At 43.0% G+C, this 18,637-nt stretch overlaps 1 protein-coding gene across 2 annotated transcripts in view; it reads right to left on the reverse strand.

Annotated features, from left to right (window-relative positions):
- The window catches only part of CCDC78 (coiled-coil domain containing 78), a 144,986-nt gene that overhangs the window by 76,427 nt on the left and 49,922 nt on the right, over window positions 1-18,637 (reverse strand). For both annotated transcript variants that reach the window (XM_033915014.1, XM_033915013.1), the window contains exons 10-15: window positions 18,235-18,321; window positions 14,789-14,968; window positions 12,367-12,540; window positions 11,747-11,797; window positions 9,014-9,102; window positions 8,468-8,546 (exon numbers count right to left, since the gene is read on the reverse strand). In XM_033915014.1, coding sequence (XP_033770905.1) covers window positions 8,468-8,546; window positions 9,014-9,102; window positions 11,747-11,797; window positions 12,367-12,540; window positions 14,789-14,968; window positions 18,235-18,321 — 660 coding nt within the window. The remainder of the gene's footprint in view (window positions 1-8,467; window positions 8,547-9,013; window positions 9,103-11,746; window positions 11,798-12,366; window positions 12,541-14,788; window positions 14,969-18,234; window positions 18,322-18,637) is intronic.

Consider the following 18,637-nt stretch of genomic DNA (forward strand, 5'->3'; position numbering starts at 1 on the left):
GAGTGGCTGGTTTCCTGGAGGCATCTAGAATGGAACGAACAGGCTGAGACAAAAGAGTATCATGAGAGGTCATCCCGAGAGATACCAAGCTGTCAGGTGCAGAGACTGGAGGTTGGGATGTAGAAGGGTCTCCTGATGCTGTGTAAGCAGAGAAGGAAACAGTGGAAGAAGAAAAGGTTCCCTGGAACTGAGTTGAAGTAGAAGGGAGAACCAATGTTGCCAGGGCCACCTCGGAGCAATCAGAATCATGGAGGCTCGTTCCCTCTTGAGTTTGAACAAGGTTCTTAACATGAGAGGCAGAGGAGGGAAAGCATACAGGAACAGATTGGACCAGTCGAGGAGAAATGCATCCGCTACCAGATGGTGAGGACAGTAGAGTCTGGAGCAGAATAGGGGCAGCTGGTGATTGTGAGGAGCTGCAAAGAGGTCTATCTGAGGAGTGCCCCATTGAGCGAAGATAGACTGTAGAGTGAAAGGATCGAGTGTCCACTCGTGAGGCTGGAGAATTCTGCTGAGCTTGTCCGCTAAGGAATTCTGTTCTCCCTGAATGTAGATAGCTTTCAGAAATAGATGGTGATTTATGGCCCAAGTCCAGATCTTCTGGGCTTCCTGGCACAAGAGGCGAGAGCCCGTCCCACCCTGCTTGTTGATGTAGTACATCGCAACTTGATTGTCTGTGCACAGAAGGAGAACTTGAGGAAAGAGGAGATGTTGGAAGGCCTTGAGGGCATAAAACATCGCTCTGAGGTCCAGGAAATTGATGTGATGCTTCTTTTCCTGGGCTGTCCAAAGGCCTTGAGTTTGGAATTCGTTCAAATGAGCTCCCCAGGCATAAGGGGAGGCATCGGTGGTGATGACTAGTTGATGAGGAGGTAGATGGAGCAGAAGACCTCTGGAGAGATTTGAGGATGTCAACCACCATTGTAGAGACTGACGAAGAGATGATGTGACAGATATGTGACGTGAGCAAGGATCCATCGCTTGGGACCACTGGGTAGCTAGGGTCCATTGAGGAGTGCGCAGGTGAAGACGTGCGAAGGGTGTGACATGAACTGTGGAGGCCATGTGATCCAAGAGTATCATCATTTGCTTGGCAGAGATGGAAAGTTGTAGAAGCACCTGCTGACACAGATATTGAAGCGTTTGAAGACGGTTGGATGGCAGGAACGCTCTCATGAGGACTGTGTCCAAGACAGCTCCGATGAATTGAAGTCTCTGAGTGGGGATGAGATGAGATTTGGGTAGATTGATCTCGAACCCCAAAAGTTGAAGAAACCTGATGGTTTGGTTGGTGGCTAGGAGAACAGTCTGAGATGAATTGGCCTTGATTAACCAGTCGTCCAGGTAAGGAAAGACCTGAAGGTGGTGAGATCGTAGAAAGGCAGCCACCACAATCAGACATTTGGTGAACACTCTTGGAGAGGAGGCAAGACCGAAGGGCAGCACCTTGTATTGGTAATGACAACGATTGATCATGAAGCGTAGGTACTGTCTGGAGGCCAGATTGACCGGTATATGAGTGTATGCTTCTTTGAGATCGAGGGAACATAGCCAGTCGCCTTGATTGAGAAGAGGGTAAAGAGTGGCCAGAGAAAGCATTTTGAATTTCTCCTTGACCAAGCATTTCTTTAGATCGCGAAGATCTAGAATGGGTCTTAGATCTCCTGTCTTTTTGGGGACTAGAAAATAACGGGAGTAGAATCCCTGGCCTCTCTGATCTAGAGGAACTTTCTCTATACCGTTCAGAAGGAGGAGGGATTGAACCTCTAGAAGAAGGAGGGAAGACCGAGGAGTGTTGAAAGCAGACTCTCTTGGCAGACTTTGGGGAGGAGGTGACTGAAAGTTGAGAGAGTAGCCGTGGCAGATGATGTTGAGGACCCACAGGTCCGAGGTGATGATTTCCCAACGGCTTATGAAATGTATAAGGCGTCCTCCTATGGGCTGTGGAAGATGAGTAGAAGGAGGAAGATTGGCTATGTCCAGGAGAACCAATTCAAAAGGGTTGAGTAGGTTTTTGTGAAGGAGGAGGTTTCACCTGCTGCTGTTGCTGAGCCTGTCTAGCAGCTGGTCTTTGTTGTCTCTGACGTCTAGGCTGTTGTGTAGTCTGTGACAGAAGACGAGCCACAAATCTTTGTTGGTAGGCCGAGTGCTGACGAAAAGGCCTGGTAGGTGGAGTTACTTTCTTAGTTTTAAGAAGAGTGTCCCACCGAGTTTCATGAGCCGAGAGCTTTTGAGTAGTGGAATCCATGGAATCTCCAAACAGCTCATCCCCCAAACAAGGTGCGTTGGCTAGCCAGTCCTGATGATTGACATCAAGTTTAGAAACTCGAAGCCAGGCTAGCCGTCTCATGGCTACTGACATAGCTGTGGCTCTGGAGGTCAGTTCAAAAGTGTCATAGATTGATCTGACCATGAACTTACGAAGCTGCAAAAGAGAGGAACAAGTTTGGTGAAAAACAGATTTCTTCCGGTCAGGGAGATATTTCTCGAAAAGAGCCAGATTCTGTATAAGCTGCTTTAGATAGAATGAGAAATGGAATGCGTAATTTCCTGACCGGTTGGCCAACATCGCATTCTGATACAGTCTTTTTCCAAACTTGTCCATGGATTTACCCTCTCTGCCAGGAGGGACTGAGGCGTACACACTAGCCCCCTTAGACTTTTTGAGTGTGGACTCAACTAAAAGGGACTCATGAGGTAGTTGGGGCTTGTCAAACCCAGGAATGGGAATGACTTTATACAAAGAGTCCAATTTGCGGGGAGCTCCAGGTACAGTTAAAGGGGATTCTAAATTTTTATAAAAGGTCTCTCTCAAGATATCATGGAGAGGTAACTTAAGATATTCTTTTGGAGGCTGGTCAAAATCCAATGCATCTAGAAAAGCTTTGGATTTCTTTGACTCAGCCTCCAAGGGGATGGAGAGAGAATCACACATTTCCTTCAAAAAGGAAGAAAAAGAGGACACATCTGGTCTAGAGGAAGGTCCCAAAGCAGAAGGGTCCTCGTCACCAGAGGAGCATTCCCCTTCAGAAAGGAGAGGATCCTCTGAATCACCCCACAAATCAGGATCTCGAACTTGAAAACTCCGGTCCCGAGATTCTGGTGTGGAGGGTTCTAGGTGACGAGATTTGCGAAGCGATTTCCCTGACCTGATCGACTCGGTACCGGGAAATGTCACTGGATGCACCGGAGCCGAAGTCTGTACAGCCTGATGGTGAGCTCTCGGCTCCGGTGCAAGAACCGGCATGGAGACCGAGGAAGCAGATTGTACCGGTACCGACAAAGTGGAAGTGGATAAAATAGGGCGTTCCACTGTCGGTACCGGTGGCTCAGACCGGACCGGGACCGGAAGGCTCGGTGCCAAGAGTGAAGGAAGAAGGTGTTGCAACTGTTCTTTAAGCTGCACTTGCAGAACAGCAGCTATACGTTCTTCGAGTGAGGGCACCGGCAGTGTTCCCTCTAAGCTGCGCTGGCGTGCGCTGGCGCACAAAATATTACATCGCAGCGCACAAGTTTCACGTCACAGCGCACGGCGTACGGCAGATGGCAGGGCGGCGAGAGGAGAATCGGGCGAGTTGGCTCATAACTTGCTGGCGCCTAGCGCACAGCGAAAAAAATTTTGCTCACAACACCCGCCCGCTTAGAGGGAGCACTGGGCACCGGTACCGCCTTTTTCTTCTGCGGTACCTGCGGTGCTGCTCTATGCCCCGAGGATGAGGAACCCGATGTCGAGGGGCTCACCTCTATTGGGGCGGAGCGCTTCCGTGGGCGCCTCGAGGTCGGCAGGATTGGGCTCGCTGCCACCGAGACCGGAGGACGCTCCAACGGGGAAGGCTTCTTAGCCGGCTTACCTGAAGGAGTCGACGCCGACGCGGTATCGCGTGGCATCGATGAGGTGGGTGCCGACTGCGCCGGAGCCGATGTCGGTGCCGGTGTCGTAGAGTCAGACATTTCGGCACCAAAAAGCAATCTCTGTTGGATTTGACAATTTTTGAGTTCGCTTTTTTAAAGTCGCACAGCGGGTGCAGGTAGACGCTCGATGGTCAGGACCAAGACACTGTAGACACCAATTATGTGGATCGGTGAGTGAAATTGGTCGTGCACACCGCTGGCACTTCTTGAACCCGGGTTGAGGGGGCATGAATGTAAAAACGGCTTCAGCCAAATCGAAGGCCGAGGCCTCGATGGTGGCAAAAGGCCCCGCCGGGGCGAATTCGAAAAAAGAAGAAAAAAACAAATGTTTTTTTTTTTTTAAAGAAAAGAAAATAAAGAAAAAAGGAAGGAAACAATATTTCCTTCACGAGTTTACACGAGCGGGAAGAATCAAAAAGATTTTCTCACAATGGCCATTGAGAGAAACGCGTCTTCTTAGCTCCGCGGAAACTAAGAAACTGGGGACCGTGCGCCTCTGTCGGGCGGGAAGGCACTCGCGCGTGCGCGGTGCGGCCTACCAGAACTTTCCAAGTTCTTAGAGTGCAATCACTCTAAAATTGTCTGTACCGGGGCTCCGTCGGTGCCGTCACCCATCAGTCAAGAATATGCTGCCTGCTTGTCCTGGGATAATAAATTTTACAGATTCGAAAATAGAGCAGGGCGTTTGCTGGCCAATCTGACCAAACCACACCGTCCAAACCGACATATTTCTCGTATTTTACTTGGCTCAGGTAGGGAATTAAATACCACCCCTGAGATTGCGGATAGTTTTCTACAGTACTATAGTGACTTTTACGCATCTAGGGACGGCCGGGGAGGACCCGAGGTGGAGGATTATCTGATGGATGCAGGGGTCCCCAGATTGTCATCCCCAGAAAGATTATTTTTGAATCGTCCCATTCAGGGTAAGGAGATGCAGGTAGCAGTTAAACAGCTTAAAGGGGGCACGTCACCTGGCCCAGATGGATTTTTTCCAGAGTTTTATAAACTTCTTTCTCCTTCCCTTTGCGGTCCTCTGGAGGCATACTATAATGCGGCTCTGGAGGGTGGATCCTTTCCCTTAGGGGCAAACCAGGCATTCATCACTTTAATACCTAAACCGGGCAAACTGGAGACGGACCTAGAATCATATCGACCCATCTCCCTAATTAATGTAGATATCAAAATATTAGATAAAATATTGGCTAATAGACTATCTACCTTGCTGCCGAAATTGATAGTGCCAGAACAAGTAGGTTTTGTACAAAATCGTCATTCAGTACTCAATGTACGCAGATTACTTACTGCCTTACAGCGCACTAAGGATTCTGGAACTACAGGGATATTGGTGGGGTTAGATGCAGCCAAGGCATTTGACCAGGTTAATTGGACATACTTGTTTAATGTGCTTACTTACATGGGTTTTGCTGGATGGTTCCTTGACATGCTTCATCTGCTCTATACTGATCCCACAGCTAGTATTTTGGTAAATGGGACCCGATCTCCTATATTCAAGATAGCGCGTGGTACGCGTCAAGGCAGCCCGCTCTCCCCTTTGCTTTTCCTATTGTATTTAGACCCCTTACTGTGTACAATCATACGGGACGATATCTTACAGGGCATGCCAGAGGGGGATTCCCAGTTACGAGTATTGGCTTATGCGGATGATCTTTTATTAACTTTAAGATCTCCTACTTCTTCTCTCCCTAGGGCATTAGAACTGTTAGATGAATTTAGTATGTACTCAGGTATGATGCTGAACAAATCCAAATCAATGGTACTGCCCTTGACCCTGGAGGTGCGGACGCAATGGCCGGGTACATTTCCTTTAGCATGGGCGACAGGCCACCTTACCTACCTGGGTATAATTATTTCTCATGATCCTTCTCAACTGTACTCCCTCAACATAGACCCCCTGGTTCTAACAATGGTTCAAAAATTGGAGAATTGGAGGGTCTATCCACTTTCATTATTGGGAAAAATAGCATTGTATAACATGGTGCTGGTGCCTCAATGGCTCTATGTATTCCAAATAATTCCTGTATTACTGTCTGCTCGACATGATAAATTGCTTGGGAAATATTTACAGAGGTTTTTGTGGAATGGGAGGAGAGCTCGTTTATCCTTGTCTCATCTGGCACGCCCTCGAGATCGTGGTGGATTTGGTCTTCGCAATCTTAGGCTGTTGTCTCGGGCATGTCGGATGAGACATTTGAACGACTGGTTCAGAGGCACTGGACATTTTTCAGCTTCCACTCAGGAACTTTTACTTTGTGCACCTTATCATTTTAGTTATTTGCTTCATGCTCCTAGTATGCCAAAGCGGACCTCTTCTGCACGGGATCTCTTCCTAATGCCTTTGAGACGTCTATGGAAATTATTGTGTCATCAACTTCGGATCTCATCGCAGGTGACTCCCTACTTACCTTTACAGGGCAATGGAGCATTTAAAGCAGGACTGGTCCCAGTGTCATCTGGCATTCACGCAATAATCAATATGTGTTTCAGCTGGTCCATTCCTCAGGTTCCCTGAAGACGTTTGAAGAACTTCAATGTGACCATGAATGGGGGCCCATGGACTGGTTTTCTTATCTTCAACTTTCTTCCTATGTGAACTCTTTGCCGCGTGCTTCCCTCGCAGATCGTTGCATGGAATCCCTCTCTGAGGCGTTGAGTTTATTGGCTCAGGTACAAATTCCACTGCGCTTTCATCATCACCACCTCCAGGAACAATTGGGTGAACCTGCCTACGACTCTCTTGCAATCTGTTGGACCCAGGACTTTCCTTGTGAGGTGACTGCATCCATGATCCGCAGGGGGACTTCTCGAGCGGCCCGGGTGACTCATAACGTGCTTTTGTTTGAACTCAGTTATAAATTTCTGCACAGGCTCTATAGGTCTACTTCCTACCAATTTCGCGCTAAAATGTGCGCGTCTTACCAATGTCTCAAATGCCTTCAATCACCCTCTACTTTGGGCCACGAGTTCTGGTCTTGTACCAGGATTACTGCCTTTTGGCACCAGCTCAATGTACACATTCAAACCATGTGGAATTACAACTTTACACTAGTTCCGATAATGCTATTTACATTGGATTGTGTTCCACTGTCTGCACCGAAGGGATTTCGAAGCCTTCTGTCAAGAGCGGTATTGTTGGGGAAAAAGGTGATGTTGCTTTGCTGGATTACTACGGACTCTCCGACACTCTCTCACTGGCGTACGTTAATGATTCACCAAGCTTCTATGGAGAGGCTTTGTTTTCCATCCTTGGACACTGCTCAGGGACGGTCATTTAGTACTTGCTGGACACCATTTTGGGACACTTTAATGCCTAGAGCACGTAGTCATTTATTGAATGTTTGAATTTCTCTGAAGGGATTGCACTGGACTGACCTTGTGTTAGTTTCCGTAGGGATTGGGGATTGGGGGTGGGATGGGGGGGGGGACAGATCTGGTATATGGTGAAGTTGGGATGGATATTGGTACTCATTTTACATTGTTGTACACCATTGCATTTCTGTGTGTTTGTATTTCTTCTACAAAACAATAAAACATATTTGGAAAAAAAAAAAACAATCTCTGTAATGTTGTAAATAGATAAAAGCATTGCTTGGTGCTGTTGATATGTTTATAAAGATAGAAGAAAAAGCTTCCACTTATCTGTAGTTGATCGGTACACTGACGGTGGCCAGCGTTTCACAATTCTGCTGCCTCAGGGTGTAACAGATCCGATCAAACTTAACGAGGGACGCTGAACAGCATCTCAGCCTCAATATAATTTATATTCCTCTCCAAGTTTATCTCATTGATTGTATTTGTGCTTGTATTATTCTTTTTACAAATGTTACGTTATTAACACGTATAAAAAAAGTGTTATACTGTTAACACTTCTTTGTATTTTAATATATATCCTAGCTTCTACACAATGTACTATCAGTTCTCCTTTTTGTATTGTAAGTCATCTTGAACCTCTGTAGGCATAGTGCGATGCACAAATACCAGATTAGATTAGATTTGAATATACATGCCAAATACTGTCTTGGGTGAATTCTTCATAAAGACGGTTAATAAATCCAAAAGCATAAATAAAATAAATCTACTTGACCAAATGTACTTAGATCTCACACAGCCCTTTCAGGAACTTTGGAACACTCTGGTTACACTGGCCTGATAATCAGATTCATTTATGTGTTTTGCTTCCCCTGAAAACCAAACCTGTTTGAGAGCCCTGGTGCCTGACATTGAGAGTGACAGTCCTCTTAATCTTCCAGTAGATTTTGTTCCTCCTCCCTCCCTCCCTCCCCCCCCCCCCCAGTGCTAAACTGGCAAGGGAAACCAGTCACAGTGACAGTTTTGAGATAATACCTGGTTATGTTTTCAAGGTTGCAAAGATAACTAGTTATGTGCTGGCTTTGAACCTGTTGAGGTGATAAAAGACTGCAGGGAAAGGAAGGACACATGGTGGAACCTGAGATGTAGGGAAGGAAAGGGAAAATGGACATCTGGTAAAGTAGGAGCTAAACATTTAAAATTTTGGAAGCACAAGCACTCTTACCGCTGACTGCTCTGCTATCTTGTGTTGGGTGTTACGAATAGCTTTTTTGGCCTCTTGCAGCTCTTTCCCCATTACAACCCTGGAAAAAAACAAGCAACCAGAAAATATTCAGTTTTATATTAAGGCTTGACAGTGAAAGAGTCCATTAACTACTCTGGAAAAAAATGGACACTTTGCAGATTATGACTTTTTATTGGATTACCATGATGATTTTGCATTCAAGAGGACATAGACCCTTCTTCAGATATGATACTGGAGAAACAAATGCATCAATCATAGGCTACTATGTCATGTGTGTTCAGTATGCAACCCTCAAATTCTTGTTCTATCCATTCTTGATATAGGATTTCAGACCTGGGTTATCAAATATTTATCCTCTCCCTCCATCAGATCCCATCACAGTGTTTCAGTCCCAGTTCTATGTGAATACTCATGCTTTCCTTCATATAGTACTTCAAACCTGGGTTCCCTGTGAACATTCATAGTCTTTCTCCCTCACAGTCCCCATCAGAAGGTCTCAATCCTGGCTGCTATGTGAACACTCACACTCTTTCTTCCAACTTCTGTTGCTGTCCATCATGTTTTTTTTTCATCTGCTCAATCTCTTCTTTTATCTGATCCTGGTTACCTAGTAACTAAGATAAGAATAAGACATCACTGGATGGAAGTTTGCACAGAGAGCTATGAAATAGCGGGAGTCTGGACTATCAGAGAGATGGAAAAGAACTGGAATAAAATAAAGATTCTCTGGAGCAAAATGATGGAGGCCAGTGAAAAGAAGTACACATATAACTTAAATATAAAATTAAAGCTAATGTTAGTGCATTTGAAAATAGCTACCTGTATACCCCAAATACTACCATTTCATTCACCATGATCTTTTGCCACATACAGACTTGAAGATAAACCTTAGTAAATCAGTTCACAAGACAGCAGTGACTGAAATCACTTTCTGCTGCTGGCAATGGGAGGCATACCTTTAGAAGAGACACCCCTTCACAGTGTTTTTCTCACATTCAACATTTCCACAAGTGACTGGGGGATAAACTGTAGATAATGCTATGCCATGGTGACAGTCTTTGTCAGAATTTCTAATATCTCGCATCCAGTGATCACTGCATGGTACATATTAAGATGGGTATAGAGAGGGCTCATTCAAAAGTAAAGGTTCTAGACTTTAAAAAAACTAACTTTGTTCAGATGGGGGATTACGTCAAAGAATTTGTCTGGATAGGAATGTCTGGAAGGAGCAGAAATGCAGTGTGCAAAACTATGCAAAGGAGCCATCATACCTTGGAATTTGGCTGTCTCCATATGAACAAGCCTATAGGTGATCACAACTAGACTGTGGAAAAATTGAGCCACAGACTGGATCCTGATGAGTGATCCCTCAACAATTCAGTGGCCTTAAATATATTCAAGAAATACAGCTATCCCCAGATCAATTTGTTCATCACACAGATTATCTCATGATGCTTTATCTATCTCCTGCAACAGGGGCTTACTCTTTCGGCCTCTTTTACAAAGCTGCAATAATGGTCCCGAAGCCCATAGAGATTTAAAGGGCTTCGGGGCTGTTGCCGCATGGCAGCCGCTAGCGTGGCTTTGTAAAAGAGGCAGTATGTGTTTTTTTTCCTCCTTTTCCTTTACTATCAAAGATGATTCAAAAGATCATTCAGGACAAGTCAACTCTCATTCTGATATCACCTCACTGGCTTCATCAAATATAATTCATATGAATGCACCAATATTCTTGGAGCCTTATCCAGAACTCCTAAAATATCAGGAAGATCACTTTCTACTTCATAATCTCAAATCTCTAGCCCTTACAGCTCAGATATTGAAAAGTTTGTGATTTCTAAAATTCCTTCCTCTCAGGAAATTCAGGATATTCTTTTAGCTTCGAGGAAGTTCGTGTTTTAAATTGAATTTGTTTTGTTCAATGGTTAATGTTAGCCACCAAGGTGTTATATCATGTCCAATTTACCAAACCCTATCTTGTTTACTAAATCTTTTAAACTTGGGATTACAAACTAATTCTGTGCAAGTCCATCAGCTATTTTAGCTTATCATGACTGTGAAGTCAGAATGCCTATTTTATGTTCCATGTTTATTTGAAATACCACAAATAATAAAAACATCTAAGTGGTTTATGTGGAGGGGCATTTTCAATAGTGTGTCTAAGTCTGATTTGGACATCCTGAGAAGTGTATCCAAAATTCAGATGCCAAAAATGGCCATTTTCAAAACTGCTAGATGTCTATCTTTTCTTTTCAAAAATGGCCTATTTAGACTTCTTGGCTGTCAGGACATCCAATCTTAGGACCGCTTAACTTTTCTGGCCATTTTCAAACAAAAAATTGTCCAAATTCTAAATGTCCAAACCCAAGTCATTTGGACAAAGGTAGGGCCATTTATACTATACTGGCCACACAGACATGCCAGCAAAGCAGTGGGGCACGTTAGAGGGCACTGCTGTGAATTTCACATTAAGGGTGCCATGTGTACATCTCGTCATAACCCCCTTATAATATATAGTGAACCCTCCAAAACTCCATCAAAAACCTACTATGCCCACCTGTCTACCACCCAATAGCCATTATGGCTCCAGGTGGCACCTATATGGCAGTTTTGGTGGGTCTACACTTTTCACCATAAATGTAGTGGTTAGAATGGGATATGGGCCTGAGTCCCCCCTCTCTATGATTCACTACACTGCCCATCAGGTTACTCCAGACATCTGTTTGCTGCTATACTAGGCTCTCCCATACCAGATGCCATTTTTCTAGTTACAGGTATATACTGTTTTATTCAGATCTTTGGGGGGAGTGTGTATTGGGGGGGTGTTCATTATTTAATCCTTCCAGTGGTCATCTGGTCAATTTGGTTACCTTTTTGGCACTTAGATGCTTTTAAATCAGGTCTAGCTCCGTACATCTAAGTTGTACCCTGAACATCTTAGGAAAGGTTTAATTATCACCATAAGATGTCCAAGTGCTAAGCACACCCAAAGCCTGCCAATAACATGTTTCCAACATACCCCCTTGAACTTTGGACACTCAACGGACAAGAAGCCTAGCATTACATCCTGAAAGTCAGTTTTGAAAATCGGCACTTGGATGTTTTCGCAAGAAAAAAGTCCAAGTGCCAGTTTATGCCATTTTTAGGATGTCTTTGTGTTTTGAAAATGAGCCCCAAGTACTGGGGGAACATGAAGCAACTTGCTACACATGTGACAGACAAGGTGGAGGGTCTGAAGCCTTTGATGGCCACACTCACATTTTTCTCCAGTTTCCGACGTTCATGTTCAGAGGCCACAACATCTTCTGGCTGATCCAGTAACACATGCACATAAACAAAAAAAGGTTTGGTCAGTTTCTTGGGAGATTTAAACTAACCATGTATTGGCTAGATTTTATGAGTAGAAGTAATCATGCTAGGTGAATTAAACGTTTTTTTTATGATGCCTCACACTGGATCTGAATACTGCTGTACAAACTGGAAAAGAGGCAAGAAATGACATTTCCCATTTCTTTTTTAACTCAAAACAGATTTGCTCTTCTGTTGTCAATAGACAGTTCATATTCTCAATAATGTGCACTAATTATCAAAGGTGCATTATTGAGCAATAGTGTGTACTGTTCATGAAACATAAATACTTAAAAACTTAATGAGAAAAAGTCAAATGATTTTTTTCTTCTAACATTGGCTGTTTGCCTTATGATCAAGTGCCTCTAAATTTATTTTTCCTTCCTCAAAGTGAATGAAATTAAAGTTCATCTTACATCCAAGGATGCTCTTCAAGCATATAGTACTGTATAGTGCTATAATGAGAGAAAGAAAAATCAGCTCCTAGTTTCTACTAGCTCAGTCTTGAGATAGGGGTGCTTAATACATACCTTAATTTTGCGGGCAGATAAGCGATTGACCATGGCGCGAACCCTGTCAAGTTCAGCTGTGGCCTCATTGACAAGAGTTTGGGATTGCAAGTAGGTGTCTTGGTGTGTTTGGAAACTGCGTCTGCTGTTGGCCATATTCAGTAGTTCCATACTCAGCTCATCATTCTTCATAACCTGCAAGCCCATGCAAAAACACAGGATTTACATATGTTAAGAACAGAACACAATTTACGTAATCTGATGTTTTCTCATAAAGATAGCTACAATTCATGAAATGGATAGACAAAGACAACTAATTTGATAGAGTTGTATATTTCAGAGCTGTTGTTCTTACCATCTTCCTCCCTTCTCCATCCACACAGATTGTAAGTTGTTCTGAGAAGGCAGCTTCATCTCATTTTAGCTTTATGAATAATTCACTGATGTTAAGCTATTTATATATGTTATACAGCAGTGACGTGATCAAGATCCCATTATGACCTCATTGGAATGGAGAACAAACATCATAAGTCACATTACTGCCAGTGGTAATATAGTCACAAACTGAGAAATTGGGTTTGTGTCATATTGCTGGACTAATTACTGTAATCTAGGTACTTTCCACAAGTAGGAAGAAGACCTCAGACTGGAATGGACAGTCACTCTAAACTGATGTGGTTCTACCATTTGGCAACTCTTCTTCTTGCTGAAAAGAAGTTTTCAGCTTGAGGAGCTGGTCAGGAAGTGGATCAAGTTGAAGCCAGATAACTTGCTCTCTTTTCCTCCTCCAGTGGATGAAATGGAAAGGGGAACATTAGGAAGGAAAGCATGCCACAGTTTCAGGGGAGTGGATACCCAAGCTTAAGGTTACCAGATTTGTTTGTGCAAAAAAGAGAACATGTGGCCCTGCTCCATCCTACCTCCAGCCCCACCCCATTGTACCTCCAGCCACACGCCATTCCACCCCTATCCCTGCCCCCACACAAACCCAACTCTTCTTCCCTTAGTCCAGGGCATGTCTGGAGGGACTCTGAGCATGTATGGATGTGACATGCTTGCGCGCATGTGTGTGATATCATCACATCACATCAGTGCAAGCTAGGTGGCTTTCCAGACGTGACCCCAAGCTCATGGCCTTTCAAAACCCGGACATATGGCCTTCCAAAACCAGGACAAACTGCCAGGTTTTGGAAATCCATCCAGGCACCCAGACAGTCCTCTAAAAAGAGGACATATCTGGGTTTTCCTGGAGATCTGGTAACCCTATCCAAGTCAGTAAGCTACTGATGGAGGGTTAATATAAAGTGGCATAATGATATAAAAATTGACAATAGAGCTGATGCAGACATGCTAAATTTCCCAGTTCCAGACTAGAGACATCTTGACTCTTCTTGAGTTTGAACTTACATCCCAAAGCTCTATGGGTTTTGTGGTGCCTGATCCTGCCCACTGAAACCAGTACTGCAAGTCCCATAATGCACCAGGATGGAGTGGTCTCAAAATCTTCACCCTGGAAATGGGTAACTTGGTACCTCTGTGACAGGAATATTAAAGAGAAGTAATGTAGACTGTGCCAGAGAGTGAATTTGGAGTAGCAGGGGAGAAAGGGATTAAGTCATAGGTGGTATGTTTTTACACATGGAATAAAGCTATGGCCCCTGTTTTAATACCAAACTGAATCTACTGTACTGTATCTTGTGATGTGGTGGAGTGGGGATGGAAGGGGTGGGAAATGGTGGCAGGAAATGGAACTTTACAGCTGACTTATAAAACTTTATATATAACTCTTAATATGACAAATTATTAAATCAGCAGAATATCATAAGGCGTAAGCTCCTGGTTGAGCAGTATATAAAAATAAATATTATTATCATTTGAACTACAAGAGATAAATTATTTTAGGCTACTCCTATGTTTGAATTTACAGTCCAAGTAGTGTGGTATTTGTGGTTTTTGATTCTCCCCTTTGAAATCAGTGCTGTGAGGCCCATAATATATCAGGATACAGTTGTCAAAAGTGCAGGACTAGCCTAAAACATCCCTCCTGGAAATGGATAAATTGGTAGCTATGAAGTCTTGGAGGAATAGCAAATGTAGAAAATACACTGAAAGGAAAGTACACTGACAGCAGGTAGAGAAAGAACACTAGAAGTGGTATGTGTTAGGTGCCATCGACTTATTTAAATTTAATGAAACAAGCAAGCAAAATAAATATAACAATAAAGGAAACAAAAACAAAACAACAAAATTCAGAGCACACCTTTAGTATATAGAAGACACTCAAAGGAAAGCACACCCAGGTACAATGGATGACAGCAGAGTGACTAAGAGCAGTAATTATGAATGCACTGAAATGTAGCACACAGCATGAGAACAAGCAAACCATACCAGAGCAGCACAGAGCAAATGTGGGGAGTAGACAACATGCCAGTTCTAAACTCACCTCTCGTTCATGTTCCTTGCTCAGAGCTAGATAATTGCTCTTAAGCACAATGTACTCATCAGCCAGCTCCTTGCGATTAGTTTCCACAGCTTTCAAACGTTCCCGTGCAGTCTCATGCTCATTAGTCAGCTTCTCTTTATGGAATTTCAGTTCCATGATATGGTTCTCTAAGGTCAAAATCTACAAATAATAGTTATAACAGTAACCTTCTAAACTGGCACTCACAATGTGCATGAGAGAAAGAGAGAGAGGAAAGAGAAGGGCAAGTTCTGCCCCCACACAGAAAAGCCTATATACTTAGGCAGGATCAATTTTCAGTTTTCCAAAGCAGTGGCTTGGGTTTTGAAATAAAGTTTCTCAAAGTAACTCTGTCACTGCAAGTTCACAGGTTCAGTTCTTAACCTTGTTTAAGGAACTTCATTGCTGCCTATACTTCATGAGAAGGAACATGCTAAGGAGAAGAAAAGATAAATGGGGCAGGTATATTCAGCGTCTTCTACTCAGAAAAAGGCAGGAGTGGTATTAATATACGAGGGGCTTCCAGGTAAGATAGACTTGCTTTAGGGGTGTCAAAGTCCCTCCTCAAGGGCTGCAATCCAGTCGGGTTTTCAGGATTTCCCCAATGAATATGCATGAGATCTATTTGCATGCACTGCTTTCATTATATGCTAATAAATCTCATGCATATTCATTGGGGAAATCCTGAAAACCCAACTGGATTGCGGCCCTCGAGAAGGGACTTTGACACCCCTGAATTAGTATGTATATCATGCATATCCAAGAAGCATAATGCATCCACAACATGAAAATTAACTACATTGCAGAAGGAATAATTTAGTTCAGTTTAGTGTACTAAGAACATAATAATGGCCTTACACATGTCTGTCTCAACAGCAGACTATGGACTTTTCCTCAAGGAATTTGTCCAAACCTTTTTTAAATCCAGCTACATTAATCGCTCTTACCTCATCCTCTGTGCTTCCCATTCTGCTATTCAATTCAACACTAAAGCAGTTTACAATATTGACAATTTACAATATAAAACCAAACAAATCTTTATAATCAATGATGATCAAACAATAACAAAGAATTAACATTATAAAATTCTATAAACCTTTGCCACTCAGTTCACCACTCTACACCACTAGAGGTCTAACCAAATGCTTGATAGAACTACCTGGCTTTAGGCTTGGTCTTAAACAAAATAGTTCTCTGGCCTCAACCCGAAGCCAATTTAAAGCACAACAAAACACCATTCATCTAGCAGACTCAAGATGAATATACTGTATTTTTTTGCTCCATACGACGCACTTTTTTTTCCACCCACTATTTCTGGGCAGCAGGCACACAAATCAGGAGCATGGACATCAGGCCCAAGCTTTACATGCTCCTGCTTGGGCCCATGCCGCTTTCCGAATGGCCTTCAAGCAACTGTACTTTTGAATAATATATAATTATAAGAACGCATTTGAAACATAGACAGCATAATTTACCAATCACTAAATCTTTTAGACCTTAATCAATCCTACGAGTAGGTTGCAAAATTATCCTTTTATTTCTTTTGTGTCCCCACCAAATGTGTTCTTCCCTAAATGTTTCTATTCTTTCTCTAAAGATTGTAGTTCATCCCCCTTGCCTTATGTACCAGTTATGTATTAGAACGCATTTAATTTGTATTCAATGTTTTGTTTTGTCCTCCTCTTTTTAAAAAATGTTATACGTATTGAAATATGATATTCCGTAGATAACATATCTTAATAAAACTTGAAACTTGAATATGCCTGTTTTATAGCAGTCTTCTGTCAATCCATGCTAAAGGGCATTCCTTCTGCCAGTCGTTCACATAATTGGAGTTTCTTCTCTCTTATACCAGCACAGTCACTTTTCTTCCTGTCCCTATATCATAATCAGGTCTATTGGGCCCCTTACCAATCCACAATTGGTCTTGGATAATGAGACCCCTTTGACTCACCAAGGTAAAAATCTTCCAAGCCATAAGTTCCAATATGATCTTCACAGCCCCTTCCAGATCTCTTAACTTTTGAATGTAGGAGTCTTAAGATAAGTTCCATTAAAAAAAAACAAAAAAACTCATGGTGCTAGTCATCGAAATCAAGATGTCTGTAAAATGGGCATTCCATGGGCATAATGTAGGCATGATATGGGCAGCCTGAGGGAATGTATGTCTTGGAACGATAACAGATAGCAAAAGGATTTATTTGAGAGTCCCATAACATGCCCAGATTTAGACCTGTTTTAAAAGCAAATAAAGTGAGGAACAACTTGTCTTTTGACCCACCAGCGCAGTGTATCGCAAACTGTGTGCCCCGGCAAATTAGAGGTGTGCTACAAGATGCCAATGAGAAAAAGAGGTGCCAGTGCCAGCTGACTCACGGTGAGAGGCATGTTATGTAGTCAGTCAACCAGACAGCACCAGCACCTCTACTCCTTCTCCGGCTTAGGGCCACAGCTGCAGGACATCTGCACATGCGCAGACGTCAATATGATGACATCACACATGTGCGTGATGTCATCACATCAATGTCCACGCATTGTGGGGTACCCTCCAGCTGCAACCCCGAGATTAGTGTGCCGCAGCTTTAAAAGTTTGCGGCACACTGTGCTAGCGATTTGGTTGTATAGGAAATTGGAAAGCAAGAAGTGAGCATTTGTCTGAATTACTGGAGAGTTGCTGAGTGCTGTATTACCTGCCTGCCTGTGTCTCTCACCTAACCAGCCCTGCTCCTCTGCCTGCCACCTCTCTCACCCCACATCTACACATGTCAGACCCTATCCATCTTTCCCCCACAACCCTTATATTATTGTTATTATTTTAAGCCACTGTTAACCTCAGGCAGAATAAAGTCCTTCTATTCTATGCCAGGTTCTATTCAAGCACCAGCATTGAATATCTGAGGATAGCCACCAACCTGGAAACTACATGGGTGACAGCATCCAAACAGCAAGCAGGCAAAGATAGGATTGCCTTTTGTGCAGTCCTGTCTTCCTGCTTAGCTGACATTGAATATGGCCAGTGCTCACATAACAGCTAGTTCCTTATCAGTTCCACTCACATGCTGCCCCAGGACTAACCAAGCAGTACCATGGAGATCCGAGCTGATGTTCAGAGGTGCTACCTGTTAAGTGCTGCTGATTACCAACAATGGAGATGCTGAGAAGTATTTAACCAGAAGGGAGCCTTTTCTGTTTGGTTAAATTGCTTTGTTTTTTTTCTCTTTATTCATTTTTTATTTTTCAACAAGTGTACAATAAAAGTGATACTTAGATTTACAAACAACACTTGATAAATCTATCAAGATAATAACAAATGTATATGTATCTAAAATGGTTAAATTGCTTTGAATATCAGACCCACAGGTTTTACCACACAATCAGCGGAATGAATGAAACTCAAATTCACTTTATGAACCAAAAAAACATCTTACTGTGTTCTTGAGTTCAAAGGTTTCTGCCTCATACTGCTCCCTCAATTTATTTGTCTCAATCTGGAGGTCAATTAGGTCCTTGGAAATCTGAAAAGAGATTACATACAATTTAAAGACAGAAAGGGAGCTTATAGTAAATGTATATATATATATTTTTTTTTTTTACTGTAGTGACATAACTCAGTGACACCTCACAAAGGCAGTGATTTCCAAAGGTTTAAACCAGTTATTGCCATCTTAGGATTTACGTTCAAACAATTTTATTGACGACAACTGATATCCATTGAACAACAACAATCATGGCATCAAGTATGCAATATAGCCAGACTGCATCAGCATAACAAAGAATAATAATGCTGTAGTCATCAAACATTTTTAGCTTGTTATACCCCCAACTCCCCCT

This window comes from Geotrypetes seraphini, chromosome 11 (assembly GCF_902459505.1).
Source record: "Geotrypetes seraphini chromosome 11, aGeoSer1.1, whole genome shotgun sequence".
In the NCBI taxonomy this organism is placed as follows: domain Eukaryota; kingdom Metazoa; phylum Chordata; class Amphibia; order Gymnophiona; family Dermophiidae; genus Geotrypetes; species Geotrypetes seraphini.